The sequence below is a fragment of the Cetorhinus maximus genome, chromosome 13, assembly GCF_964194155.1.
Source record: "Cetorhinus maximus chromosome 13, sCetMax3.hap1.1, whole genome shotgun sequence".
Lineage (NCBI taxonomy): Eukaryota > Metazoa > Chordata > Chondrichthyes > Lamniformes > Cetorhinidae > Cetorhinus > Cetorhinus maximus.
This window is the reverse complement of record NC_135891.1, coordinates 116,453,883-116,468,658: the sequence shown is the minus strand read 5'-3', so window position 1 is coordinate 116,468,658 and position 14,776 is coordinate 116,453,883. Positions and strand designations below refer to the sequence as shown.

At 45.8% G+C, this 14,776-nt stretch overlaps 1 protein-coding gene across 1 annotated transcript in view; it reads left to right on the top strand.

The window, feature by feature from the left end:
* ncanb (neurocan b) overlaps positions 1 to 5,378 on the top strand; it is a 149,636-nt gene extending 144,258 nt beyond the window's left edge. Inside the window, exon 12 of the mRNA XM_078554756.1 lies at positions 4,732 to 5,378. Coding sequence (XP_078410882.1) covers positions 4,732 to 4,847 — 116 coding nt within the window. The 3' untranslated portion in view covers positions 4,848 to 5,378. The remainder of the gene's footprint in view (positions 1 to 4,731) is intronic.
* Positions 5,379 to 14,776: the final 9,398 nt, after the last annotated feature.

The window sequence follows — 14,776 nt, the reverse complement described above, 5'->3', positions numbered from 1 at the left end:
AGACAAAGGCGAAACCTTCGTTCGCGGGACAACAAAATTGAGCAGTTCGTTCCCCCACTCAGCCCTCCCCAACAACCTACAAACTTTATACAACTCAAGTCCTGTCCCTCCTTATCAGCCCCTTCACTTTTTCTGCTCTTTCCAATTCTGTGCTAAGCCTCTCTGTGAAACTCAACACCATCCATCAGCTCGGAGCTCTTGATCAGGCAAGTCTGCAGCAAAGAGAAGCAAGAATTCCAGGTGGGGATAAATATTTAATTGGGGATGCAAATATGTGGAAACTGCTACCCTGCCTTGTAAAGTTTTAAAGCTGCCTCATTTAGCATTTGTGGAAGAGCAGCCTGCTGAGAATCTCTGTCTTGACTTGTACAGAAACAGGAATGTGGAACTCTAATTGCTTCCTGCCGATTCAGTAAAAATGAGAAACTAGTAACAGGACTGTTGCCAAATTTTGCAGTTTGTTTGGTGCTGAGTCACTCAGTTCTCTCCCTTATGGCATCCTGATTTCTCCTGCATTGTCTCTGGTGACCACTTTCGATCCGTTTATGCTCTTGTGACTCTCTTTGAATCGAAACATCTTTAGCTTTCCCGCCCCCCTCGGTATCTGAAGCCCCTTGAGGGAGTGCTGCACTGTCAGAGGTGCCATCTTCCAGGGGTAATGTTAAACCGATGCTCTGTCTGATCCTTCAGGCGACCATAAAAAAAAATCCCAAGCCACGATTTTGAAGAAGAGAAAAGGGGGGAGGGGAAGGTTCTTCCCACCCTCCTGGCCAATATTTATCCCTCAGCCAACATTAACAGAAGCAGATGATTTTCTCCTTACCACATTGCTGTTTGTGGGATCTTGCTGTGCACAGATTGACAGCTGTGTTTCCTACATTCCCAACAATAACTACCTTTCAAAAGTTCTTCATTGGTTGTAAAGCACTTTGGGATGTCCTGAGGTTGTGAAAGGTGCTATATAAATGCAAGTTCTTTCTCTCCTCTGTTCACAGTGCAGGATATTGTCTCCAGCGTAGGACAGTGGGGTGCAGTTGACAATTGTTCAAAAGCCTGGATCCTGGCTAATAGAGGGGAAGGGTCCATCAGGGTCCCTGGCATGGGGAGAGTGTCCTGGAAATGTTAGGGGTCACTTTGTGAGATTCCACTCCTGGATTGGAGCCTCCTTACGCAGGAACAGGGGTCAGGGCTTGATAACCAGCCTATCGATTCTGTGTCCCGTGCTCCCATCTAGCTGGGCTCTGATCCAAATGTGCAACCTCCACAACAGTTGTTTAGTGCTTGCTGTGCCTCTGGAATCACAGGAAGGGTGCACACCTAGCAGACGCAGAGGCAGCAGTGCTGCCTCATTTGCATTGGTACATAAGAACATAGAAAATAGGAGCACCGATAGGCCGAATGGCCCCCCTTGAGTCTGCTCAGGCATTCAACACAATCATGGCTGACCTTTTACCTCAACTCCACTTTCCTGCCCACTCCCCATATCCTTCGATTTTTTTAGTGCCCAAAAACCTATTGACCTCGGTCTTGGATATGTCAATGACTGAGCATCGACAGCTCTCTGGGGTAGAGAATTCAAAAGTTCACAACTCTCTGAGTGAAGAAATTTCCCCTCATCCCAGTCCTAAACAGCTGACCCATTATCCTGAGACTGTGACAATGTGTTTTAGACTCTCTAGCCATGGGGAAACTCGTAAATCAATCCCAAGCCAGTTGGTGAATTATGAATTTAGGCTGTAATACTCTTGCTGATAATAGGCTTATTTGCAGAATGCAGCATTACACATATCTGCTTCCTACCATGTCCCAGCAGTCTCTCTTTATAAATGCTCTCGATACTTAAACAACTCCCTTCATCCATGTACCTTAACATCATACTTAACATGCCATTAACAGAAATAGCCTCTCAGCTTCTACCCTGTCAAGCTCTCCACTTCACTGAGATAACCTCTCAGCCTTCCAAACTCCAGAGGATATAGGCTACTCAATCTCTCCTCACAGGACAGCCCTCATCCCAGGGATCAGTCTAGTGAACATTCATTGCATGCTTCAAGGAGGCAGGCCAAATGCACCAACAGGCTCGGGGCCTGACGTTGTTGTTCTCCCTTTGCTCCCATCATACCATCTCCTTGTGCCATTTGCCATTCTTTATTTGAAAGGGTAGGCATGGGGCCTAGTGCTAGGCATCTGCTAATTCCACTCCTCAGGTAACCGTAGCAACCTGCCCTGTACAATGAATGATGTGCTGACTAACGTTCTGATTTTCCTTGTGGTTAAAATGTTAGAAGAATTCAGCAGGGCAGATATGGAGAAATGATTTCCTCTGGTGTAGGGGAATCAAGAACGAGGGGACATTTTCGGAGCTAGGCCATTCAGGAACTAACTCATCAATTTTTACACAAAGGGGTATTGAAAATCTAGGATTCTCGGTCGCAAAAAGGCTGTGGATGCTGGGGGAGCATTGGAGCTTTCAAGATTGAGATCGATAGATTTTTATTAGGTAAGGGTATTAAGGGATGCGGAGCTTTAATCAGGCTCGAGGGGCTGAATGGCCTCCTCCTGTTCCTTATTCCTTCATCCTAGAGCTCCTCATCACCTCCTTACATTGTACACTGTGTATTTCCATCAGCCATTTATAAAACCAAACAACTGTAACGACTTGGGACTCCCATGGGAAAGAGGAGGCAAGATCATTTTATGGCTCTCCAAAAAGGAGTGTTTTAAATGACTACAAAGTGTGACATATGTTTCAATGAGGGCGATGCACACTGATCAAAGGGATGTCAGGCTTTGATTCTAAGTCACAGTTCTATGGAGATTAAGCCTCGGAGTCCCAGTGTTGAAACAGAGACAAGAGATTTCATCGGAGTCACTTTCTGTGTTTGTGGCCTGACAGCTCTCTTTCCCCAATGACAGTGTTTATTGAAACTCAGGCACGCTCCGCGTGGTTTTACTGAAAAGCAATTGAATAATTATGTATCTTAGAAAGCCTAAATTGGTGGCGTATTATCATTGGATTAGTAATCCAGAGACCCAGGGTGATGCTTCGGGGACCAGGGTTCGATCCCACCAGTGCAGCTGGTGGAATTTGAATTCAGTAAAAATCTGGAATTAACCACAAAACCATTGTCGATTGTTGTAAAAGCCCATCTGGTTCACTAATGTCCTTTAGGGACGGAAAGCCGTGCTCACCCGGTCTGGCCTACATGTGACTCCAGGCCCACAGCAGTGTAGTTGACCCATAACTGCCCACTGAACAAGGGCAATTAGGGATGGGCAATAAATGATGGCCTAGCCAGTCACACCCACATCCCATAAAAAACGAATATAAAAAAAGAAAGCCTAAATTTCTAATAGGTGCTGCTGGCAGTTGAGGTTGAAGGTAGAAAATCACTCCTTGCCATCGGCCCTGTTGGTAGCCTCCTAGTTTCTGAGCCAGAAGGTAGTGGATTCAGGCCTCCACTCCAGAGGCTTGAGCATGAAAATTAGGTTGACACTTCAGTGCAGTACTGAGGGAGTGCTGCACTGTCAGAGTTGCTGTCCTTCAGTTAAGATGTTAAACTGAAACTCCATCTTCCCTCTAAGGTGGATGTAAAAGCTGTTGAAGAGCAGGGGAGTTTCCCAATGGCTACACTTCAAAAGCACTTGATTGGCTGTTAAAGTGCTTCAGGATGTCCTGAGATTGTGAAAATTGCTAAAGAAATGCAAGTCCTTCTTTATAGTGAACCAGCTCTCCCTGTGACCCTTCCGGTGTTACCCTTTTATTGAGTCTTGGGATTTGGCATCACTGGCAAGGCCAGCATTTAATCCCCATCCTGAATTGCTAATATACAACTGAAGGGCTCACGCAGTGACTTCAGAGGACAGTTAATAGTCAGCCACGTTGTCTGTGAAACTGGAGTCACATATAGGCCCAGAGGGGTTAAGAACAGTAAATTTTCTTTCCCTATAATAATATTAGTGAACCAATTGGCTTTCTATAACAATCCAAAAGCTCCCAAGGTCATTTTTACTAACACCAGCTTTGTTTCCATGTAAAACAAGTCAACATCAACACAAAATGTATGAACAACATTATCAGAGTAACAAATGAACGGTTTGTCCCAATGATGGGTGAACCAGTTGCAATAAGTTGGGAGTCAGGATTATTATGAGAAGGGTAAAGGGGCAGATAAGGAAGACTAATACACACAAGTATTGTTGGGATAGGGGGCTGGTTAGTTTAGATGGCTAGCGTGTGGTTCACAATAATGTCAACAGCGTGGGTTCAATTCCCGTTCTGGGGGCTAAGGTAGTCTTGGGACCTCCTTGCCATACCCCTGAGAGTAGAAGGCAATGGCAAACCACCGCTGACTAAAACTACCAAGAAAACAACTCAAGATGAAGCATTAGCACATAATGAGCCAAGGACCTGCCTTCAGGCAGAACACACACAGCACACCATTGTTAGAATACACAACGTATAACCTCAAGTGCCCATCAAGCCCAAATTAACCACAACCTTTGTTGTTAAAAAGTAAAGATATCCAAGGATGAGGGAAGAAGCGGAGACAAATGGGCTCAGAGTAGAAATCTCTGTTGGCGAAATGACACGTAAGTGAGAGAACAAAAGCAAATAGTGGTTAGGTGAGAGGCAGGCTGTAAAAAAATGATAGAACTAACCTGCTCTTTTACCTGTTTCTTATCTCACCTGTCCATTTTTCTTCACCACCTCCACCCTTTCCTCTCCAGCTGCCTCTGGGAACCGCAGATCTCGAAGGCACCAGCATAAATCCAGCAGGAAAGAGAAGCGAAAGCACAAAAGGAACCCGGACTTGCATCAGGTGGATCTGAGGCCCTTCTACTGAGTGGACCGGGCACTCAGTGAGAGTCGCGATGGGGGATCAGGATTGCGAATACACAATACTGAAATCGTAAACGATGTTTCATTTTGAACACCGCCCTTCAAAGGAATGAAGGGGTTGTTTTTTAGTTTCCGAGAATTCTGTCACGTATTTTTCTAAAAAACAATTGTGGGGCTTATAGAAAACCTTGTTGAGTCACAGTCAGTAGGAGTTGGAAATGAAAACAGTCCACTGGTTAAGGTCACCAAGTAACAGCAAATATTCAGTCTCAATGTGCAAACAAAAGACTATCCCGTAATCCTTTACTGTTGGAAAAGGCACAATAATATTCCCTTGTAACTGATGATTAGATTATAAATGAGGCTGGTTTAACAAGACAGGCACTAGTTTGACTGTGAGCCCTGGTAAACATTACCCCCTGTAACTGCACTGTGCCATGCAGGTAACAGACCCATTAACGTATTTGCCTATTATTTTTGAACTCGTTAAACCCTATTAATTGAAAACAGGATAACACTTTCCATTAAATAACAGACTGAGAGATTTTATACAAATGCTTTATTGGGGTTTGTTACTTGTTATTGCCTGCACACCATTTCGCTTCTAAAGTTTTAACCAATCCTGAAGGAAGCTTTAGTGGTTTAATGTTAATTGTGGTGGGCTAATTGGCTATGGCAAGGGTTAATTGCAGCCTCATCCTGCCTTAGGCCATCATCCAAATGCCCTCTTCCCCAGTGGAACTCTATGAATAGTTAGTGGCATCAACTCTTGAGCCCAAGACTCACTAACTCAGCACTGACCGGTAATTAAAACTGGAATCTTCCTGATTTTGGGTGGACCAGTAACACGCCGTTTAGCATATTTATATATCAAGCCATCCCTAAAGAATTTTCTTTTTAAATTACTGGTGATGGGAACTAAGATTGGTTTCTTGAGGGTCAGAGATGAAGGGATGTTAACGGGCATCTTGAAAAATGGCAGAGGTTCCTCTTTAAGGAGCTGAGCTGAGTATTTATTCACCTTTGACCCCAGTAACTTTAACTTCCTGTCATGGCCACAACGAGTTGGGGTAGATTTTTGTCTTTGAGATTTGCAACTGTAATCAGGCAGTTTTATGAAAAGCGTCTCTCAACGAACCATAGAATGGCTGCAGCACAGAAAAGGCCTTTCGGCCCATCAAGGCCCTGCTGGCTTTCTGCAAGAGCAATTTAAGCCCTACTCCCCAGCTCTTTCCTCATAGCCCTGCAAATATTTTCCCTTCAGGTGCTTATCCAACTTCTTTTTGAAAGCCGCGATAAATCTCCCTCTACCACCTTTTCATAGGGTTGTCAACTGTGCTTAAGTGTATTCCTGGAGGTTACATCACATGACTTGCTCCACTCTCCTGCCATTAGTTGGCCAACATATCCATCCTTGTGACGTACTGCTTTCCTACGCCAATTGGAAAGCAAAAAGACTCATTACCCAATTGGATAATGCTCACCACCACCTTCTCAAGGGCAATTAAGGATGGGCAATAAATTCTGGCCTTGCCAGCGACGCCCACATCCCCTAAATGAATTTTAAAATGCTTGACTATCAGCCGAGTAGCCTTTCTTTCGCTGTAGTTCAATGACAGAGAATGGGACGACCTTGGGTCTAGAAGTTGCACCAGCACTGCCTCTGCAAGATCTTGCAAATCCATTGGCACCAATGTTACTGTTCTTGCTCAGGCCAACATTCCCAGCATCAAAGCATTGTCGATGCGCGATCAGCTCCGCTGGGCGGGCCACATCGTCCGCATGCCTGACACGAGACTCCCAAAACAAGCGCTCTACTCGGAGCTTCGACTCAGCAAGTGAGCCCCGGGAGGACAGAGGAAATGCTTCAAGGACACCCTCGAAGTCTCCTTGAAAAAGTGCCACGTCCCCACCAACATCTAGGAATCCCTGGCTCAAGACTGCCCAAAGTGGAGGAAAAGCAGCCAGGAAGGAGCTGAGCTCCTCAAGTCTCGTCACCAAGGGCTAACTGAAGCCGAGTGTCAACAGCGAAAGGAGCGTGTGGCAACCGTGGCACCCCAGCCAGCTGTTCCCCCTACCACCATCTGCCCCGTCTGTGACAGAGGCTATAGGTCATACACTGGATTCTAAGGACTTATTTTCAGTGTGAAAGCAAATCGCCCCCGACCCCAAGGGATGGCCTGAGAAAACTCCCACTCTTTTTTTCTCATTTTCAATATTTTTATATCTGGTAACGAGAAATGTTCAAACAAAATGATCAAAAGAAAACAATCGTTTTTCAGCCAGAGGTGTCGAGTGCGTGATTCATTTCGCCTCCTCCAGGGGTCCCCAGCATCACAGAGGCCAGTCTTCAGCCAATTCAACTCACTCCACATGATATCAAGAAATGGCTGAAGGCACTGGATACTGCAATGGCTGTTGGCCCTGACAATATTCTGGCAATATTTATATGGCAGAGTTGAATCTTCTGAATATGCTTTCTTGGGTTGCCAACTCTGCTCGTCTGTAGTCTTAGATGTTTGATCATATGACTGCCTGCCTCTTAAAGTCCTGCCCCCCAAGCTCGTACTATTGATCCTCTGACACGTCCATGTTTCCCTACAACCAACTGGAAACAATCTGATTGGATGATTCTTGATTGTCGGTCAAGAACATTTCCCCCCAATCTCCACTCGTGCATAAATAACAAACTAAAATATTCCATTAAATAAAACACAAGTCAGGCCCAATTCTTTAATGTTTGCTATGATGTTTTTCCCATGTTGCTCATTGCAGTGTCTGGGAGATGAACCCTGGAGACTCCGGTGCAATCCTGGAGAGTTGGCAACCCTTGAACTTACTTGGCTTGGATGGCAGGACAGTTGGTCCTTGTCCTGCTCCCCATATTCACAGGTTAAATCCAAACATTCATGCCTCCGTGACAGAATCCTAGTTTGCCATTAGTTACTTAACTAGCACACCAACTAATCAACGGTGGGTTAATGGCCAGGGCTCAATGCTCACCAGTGCTTGGCTGTTATGACTTTGGCATACCCTAGTGTAACTGAGTGAGTTTGTAAACACAGATTGGCCACTGTTCCATGATTGTTCATGGTCCTTTATCCTGAACTCTGCATCATGTACAGATGCCAGGTACTATTGGATGTTTATATGGTCCAGATATTTGGAGGGGGTGCAGGGATTTTGGGGAGTGTGCTCTTTCATATTCTGGAATACTTTTTACCACCCCTCCCAAAAAAAATAATCACAGCCTACGTTTCTGTGATTAAGAATGACAGACTATTTATTAACCACACATAATCATTTTTGGATGAAAGGGTGACACTCCATTAAAAGATACACCCAGAACCAGAATTTACCCAGAACCCCCTTTATAATGGAGATATTATTTTACTGACTCTATTGATTTTTTTAGTTTTAACAGAAAAGGATGACATCAGTAGAGATACTGTCAGTAACACAGAGTGTTTGGGTGGGGGGAGAGGGGTTACTGAGTGACAGCCTGAGGGGGCTGGATTAACAACAGTAGAGATACATTAGTTAAACAGGGTACTGGGGGTGGTTGAGGTTTCAGAGTGACAGTGTGAGGGAGTTCGGTTAACATAAGTAGAGATATGGTCAATAACACAGAACCATCGGGGGAGAGGGGTTACTGAGTGACAGTGTGAGGGAGCTGGATTAACATCAATAGAGATACAGTCAGTAACACAGAGCGCTGAGGGTGAGGGGTTACTGAGTGATGGTGTGGGGGAGCTGGATTAACATCCGTAGGGATAGAGTCAGTAACACAGGGTGCTGGGAGTGAGGTGTTACTAAGTGACGGTGTGAGGGAGCTGGATTAACATCTGTAGGGATACAGTCAGTAACACAGGATGTAGGAGAGAGGGGTCACTGGTGAGAGTGTGATTAACCAGAGTGTAGCAGTGGAAACTATCTCCACTGAATAGGGAAAAGCAAAACTCCCTCAGTGTGGATTTTGTGTTGTGTTTCATATTGGGGGGTTGACACAATCTGTTAGAAGATAGTGATTGATTGATGGACTGAGAAGGTGAAACTTTATTCCCAATATGGATTTCAGAATGAAGACAGATAGTTCTGGAATACAGAGCTGCCCAATCAGCATCTAAATGTGATTCACAACTTCAGATGTCGATCTTTCTCTGGCTCAGTCAGGTTGGAGGGGCTCCTTTTCTACAGGATTGATAAGAGGCGTGGAACTCTCCTTTTGTGGAACTCTCCTTGCCCAGCCCTACTCTGAGCCAGCTAACTGTGAGCTAACTCTGCTTCCTGGTCTTTCAACTGGACAAGTTCAACTCCATTACCGCCACCCTTAGCTTCCTTTTACCTCAGGCATTAATCACCTCTGTCCTCTTGTCACACCCCCCCACTGCCCCCATCTGCCTGACTCCACCCCCACCCCGCCCTCTAACCCCTTCACAGCTCATATTTATTTTTTTTTGCCAATGGCACATTTTCCCCCACTCCAACCATTCCATTCATTCTGTCCCTTTTTATAAGCTGTTCATCTGTAATATTTTTTGCTTCTGGTGAAGGGCTCAGCTCGTTCTCTCCAGGCCTGCTGTGCCTGACTTGCTAAGGTGTCAGCTTTAACTCAGTGGGAGCATTCTCACCTCTGAGTCTGAGATTGTGGGTTTAATTCCAACTCCAGAGCACATAGTCCGGGCTGACTTCAAAGCGCAGTACTGAGGGGAGCTGGCATCTTTCAGATGATATATTAAACCAAGGCCCGATCTGCCCTCTCAGGTGGGCATAAAGGATCCCGTGGCACTATTGGAAGCTAAGTAGGGGAGTTCTCTCCCTGATGTCCTGGTTAATATTTATCCTTCGGCCATCATTAAAAAAAAAACCAGGCTATTTCGTTATTATCTCGTTGTTCTTTGTGGGAGCTTGCTGTGCACAAATTGGCCGCAGCATTTCCTACATCGCAACCGTGATTGTGCTTCAGAAATACATCGCTGGCTATAAGGTGTTTTTGGACGTCCTGAAGTTGTGAAAGGCGCTATATAAATGCAAGTCTCTTTTTAAAAATTTCTGTTTTTATTTGAGTCTCTCTGAGGATTCCCTCTCTACGTTTCTTCACTTTAATCTGCATTTGGGGCCAATGGATCAATTTTCTGTTTTTCTACAAAAAGCAAGATCCCCCTTCGCCTAATGGTGCCGTTCCTGACCTATGTCCAAAAGCAGTTACAGGAGGAAGCCATTCAGCTCTCAAGCGTGTTCCTACCATTCAGGGAGATCATGGCTGATCTGTACCTTAACTCCACCTACCCAACTTGGCTCTGTAACCCTCACCCTTGTCTAAAAAACAAAACCTACCAATCACAGTGTTGAAATGACCAATCGATAAGCTTTTTAGGCACGGAGCTGCCTCAGTGAGATTAGTTTGATTTTTAAAAATTTTAATAAAGAAAATAAAAAATTTCTAAGACATGTCCCCTCATGTGTCACATGAGCTGGGACATGTCAATGAACTTTAATAAAAAAGTTATTTAATTTATAAACCCTTCATGAAACCTCATCCTGCCCGTGGGTGAGGTTTCATGATACATGCGAAGGCTGCCTGGGCTTTTTGCTTGCCCCCCGCCAACCTTAAGGTTGGACGAGCAGCTCAATTAGTTACTTTAATTTGTTTTTAAATGGCCTTAATAGGCCTGTGATAGTTCGGCGGGCACGCAGCCGACTCCAGTGAGAACCCGCCGAACCGAGGATCAGAATGACACGCGGTGACGTCGGGACGCATGCCCGAGCATCATTTTACCCGTCAGCGAGTGGCGCCGGCCCCTGCTTGCTGACCCAAAGATTCTGCCCTCTGTGTAGTTAAAGCTGGTACCTCAGCAAGTCAGGCACAACAGGCCTGGCGAGAGCAAACTAAGCCCTTCATCAGAAGCAGAAAATATTCACAGAACCACCGAATTGTTACAGCGCAGACGGAGGCCATTCGGCCCATCGTGCCTGCACCAGCTCAATGTCACCTAGGGCAGAATATTGAGCTCGGTGGGCAGGCGCGTGCCCGGACCCGGCCGAACATCAAATGATGGGCGATGATGTCGGGCGAGCATCGTGTAGTCCCGCGATATCTTGGCCGGCGGGTGCCCGCTGGAGTTGGCAGTGTGACCGCCGACAATTAAAAGGCCTTTTCAGGCCATTGAAAAGGTTATTACATTCAAATTTACCCTGCCTGTCCCACCTTACGGTTGGAGAGCGAGTGAAAAGGCCTTTGCACTTTTTAGGAAACCTCATCCACGGGCAGGATGAGGTTTCCTAAAGCAAATAAAAATAACATAAAAATTTTGCACTTGAATTGAAAACAGGTCCCTGCTCATGTGACAGAGTCGCACTGAGGGGACATGTTTTATGACATTTTTATTTTCTTCATTAGTTGTTATAAACAGCGCTTCACCTCCCTGAGGCAGCGCTGTACCTCAGGCAGGTCGAAGCACTCTTCCGCGCGCATGCGAGAAGTTTGCGCTAGGCCTCTTCGCCCTCCTCCTCCGGCCCGCTCAGGCAGCGCTCAGTGCTCAGCGCTGCTGCTCGCGTATCACGCTGGGCAGGCGTTAATTGGCTGGCCCGCGTATAATCGCGGTGTGGTGCCGATCGCAGGCTTCCCCACAGTCCCCGCCCACCCCCACCGAGCACCCCTGCCAAGGGCAAAATTCTGCCTCTGGTGTGATTCTCCTGCCTTCTCCCTGTAACCCTGCCGGTCATTTCTCTTCTAAATCACCTAATTTCCTCTTGAATGGCTCGATTGAATCTGCCTCCACCACACTCTCAGGCAGTGCATCCTAGACCCTAACCATTCGCTGTGTGAGAAAGCTTTTTCTCATATCGCTTTTGCTGCTTTTGCCGATTACTTTAAATCTGTTGCCCTTGTTCTCGATCCTTTCACAAGTGGGAACAGTTTATCCTACTGGTCCTGACGTGGAGGGAAATTTTTTAATTTCCCGCTATGCTGATCAGCCTGGTGACAATAATGGACTGGTCAGCTACTTTACTGCCTGTTTGTGTTAGGAAATGCTGACATCATCCCTCAATGGCCCTAATTTTAAGGTTCTGCCCCTTTGTCCTGGACCCCTCCCTGTCCCCCCAGAGAAAATAGTTTATCTATCCTATCAACTCCTTTAACCTTCTTAAACAATTCCATTAGATCACCCCCTCATCTTCGATATGAAGAATGCTTATATCAGATCTCCACCATTCTGTGTTTCTCTATTCAGGATGGGAATTTCTTGGCCTGTTTTATATTCCCTGCTGTTATTTTCAAGCTTTGATCTAGTGGTGGATTTTGATGCTAGCTTCCTGAAGTCAGGTCATGTGATTACACCGGCGTTGCTGCCAGGTTTCACATTGCTGAATGATACAACCTGAAACCCACAGGTTAGCACACCCACGGCTCCGGACCTCCTCCAGCTGCCAGGCGGTAACTCTAAGGCCTGCTGGATAGTCCCAACGTCTCGGCATTGCACTGAGTTTAATAAGGTGCAAAAGGTGAAGCTAGGTGTGCACATAAGGGGGAAAGGATTAAAAGGATATCAAGATAGGATGAAATGAAGTAGGAATGGGAGGAGGCTCATGTGGAGCAAAAAACACCAACATGGACTGCTTGGGCCGAATGGCCTTTTTCTGTGCGGTAAACAGAGTAATATAACAGTGTCGAAAAGGGCCAAAGTGACCCCTTTCAAAGGAGCACAGCTAATCAAGCACTCCTCCTCCTGATACCATGCCCAAGAGGGAAATGGTGACCATGGGCTTCCATTGGGGTGGTCCATGATTATGCTTGGCCAAGTACTGCAGTGGTTTGCCATTGCCTTCTGCAATATGGCTGACCAGGAAACTATCCCGCTCTTAGCACCAGCCATTAGGCATATTGGAAGAATTTACAGGCTGATAGTCAACCTGTTTGTCCACATTATCATCACACTTTCTGTGGCCATCAAATCCTAGAGTGGGACTCGAACCTGAGCTTTTGTTTCAGAGGTAGGGACGCTACCCACTGCATCACAAGACCTCACTTGAACACTGCAATCATGAAAAAAATACATAGGAAACTTATCAAATTAAATACTAATATTGTTCACCATCTCAACTGTGCCCTCCAGTCCCTCCACTTGGCCATCGGTCAAGGATGGCATCAAGCAAGTCAGCAGGCACTGCGTGCTCACTCTCCAAGCCCATATGAGGCAGGGATAAATCTGCAGAAAAGAGGCAGGCAGCCAGGGTGACTGCCTCTCACCCTAGCCAAGGAGCAAGAGCAGTTCCGCAAGGAGGTCCTCGTATTCTTTTTCGCACCAGCGCCCCCACATTCCCTTTGCCCTTACCGCAGCAGACAGCTAGAGCGCAGTTACAATTGGGTCCAGTGTGTTTTTAATCAGCTTTTATTGTGCAAATGGCCCTTTCAGAGAAGCTCATTTTGTGTCTTGATCCAACTGGTTACATTTTGGGATACCACCGAGGGTTTTTGTCATGTGTATGAGACAGGTAATGATGAACCTCACGCCCCAGGTTGCCTGATATTCAATTTTCTGTTATTCGCAGGGTCTTAATTTGAGAATTATTAGAAAATGATCAGCAACGGTGGCTTTTCCAACCTTTCAGCATTATGTTGAGTTCACAAGGCACCAATCCAGGGGAAGCTTGATGTGCAGATGAGGGAGAAAATAATAGAAAGATATGCTGATGGTGTGAGATGAAGAGGGGTGGGAGGAGGAACAGAAACACCAGCATGGGCCAGTTGGGCTGAATGGCCTGTTTCTGTGCTGTAAATTCTATTTAAACAGAACAATATAATGAAAAATGTGAATACTGTTTATATATTATTAATTTATTCTTTATTGACTAGAGACCATTTTCTCAAGGTTGGTATACTTTTATGGTTGGAAAGGGACTGAAGTTTGTTTCCCTGGTGTGTGTTGAGTTAGCTACTGTTATGCTCAGGTGAGGTGATGGTAAGGGTTGACCTTTAATGCCCTTGGCGGAGATGGGATCTTACTCCAGGTTGCTAACCTGTGACTCTTCCTGAAAGGTGAACCTGTTTAACGTACATTAGGTGAGGATGGGGCTTGGCTGTGAGTAGCCAGGCAAACACTGATCTCCCCCTTGCACATTCATGAAGAAAGGTCATTCAGGTGAGGTATTGGAGGCCGACCAGGACTGAGATAAGGAGAGAGTATGAAACAGTTACATTTCACATTGTGGGCAAGAGAGCATCCTACAACGTTTGAGCTATTGGAGTGTGGCGGGCATCACTTACTGAACCCAATCCTATTGGCAAAAGTGGAACTGGGCTGTTCAGGTGTGAAATCGGGAAGCACAGAGAGCAGTGGAATTCTGGAACTTTCTCCTCCTGACAAAAAGGCTGTGGATACTGGAGACCAAACAGAACTTTCAGGGCTGAGATCAATAGATTTTTGTTGCGTTATGCGATAGGGAGCAAACATGGTCAGTGGAGTTGAGGTACAGATCAGCCATGGTGCAACAGGCTAGAGGGGCTGAATGGTGTGTTGCATGACCTAGTGATCACTGGAATAGCAATCAGTGGTTAGAATCCTTTCCTAACTCATGGGCACTGAGCCCAATGGTAGCTCTTCTACTAGATCAGGCAATCAACACAGAGCTTGGGTAGCTTTGGTCTCATTGGCTGTGATTTGGGTGGAAGAAGCTAACTTTACACTTGTCATACTTTCTTCAAGAATGTTATGTTGATTCTTGGCTCATCATTTTCACGATGTCAAAGATTTCATTGAATCGTAAATTTGCTAAGAGTGGGGAAAGCTTTACAAGAATGACAGTGCCCCCTTAAAAACAATGTGAATTCCCAGAATGGATTCCCTTGATGGTAAGGAGAGCATCTAGGGTGGGATTAGAAGATCAACAGAGCCTCAAGGTCCGTGCTGGTGTGAGCACTGATGCTCTGGA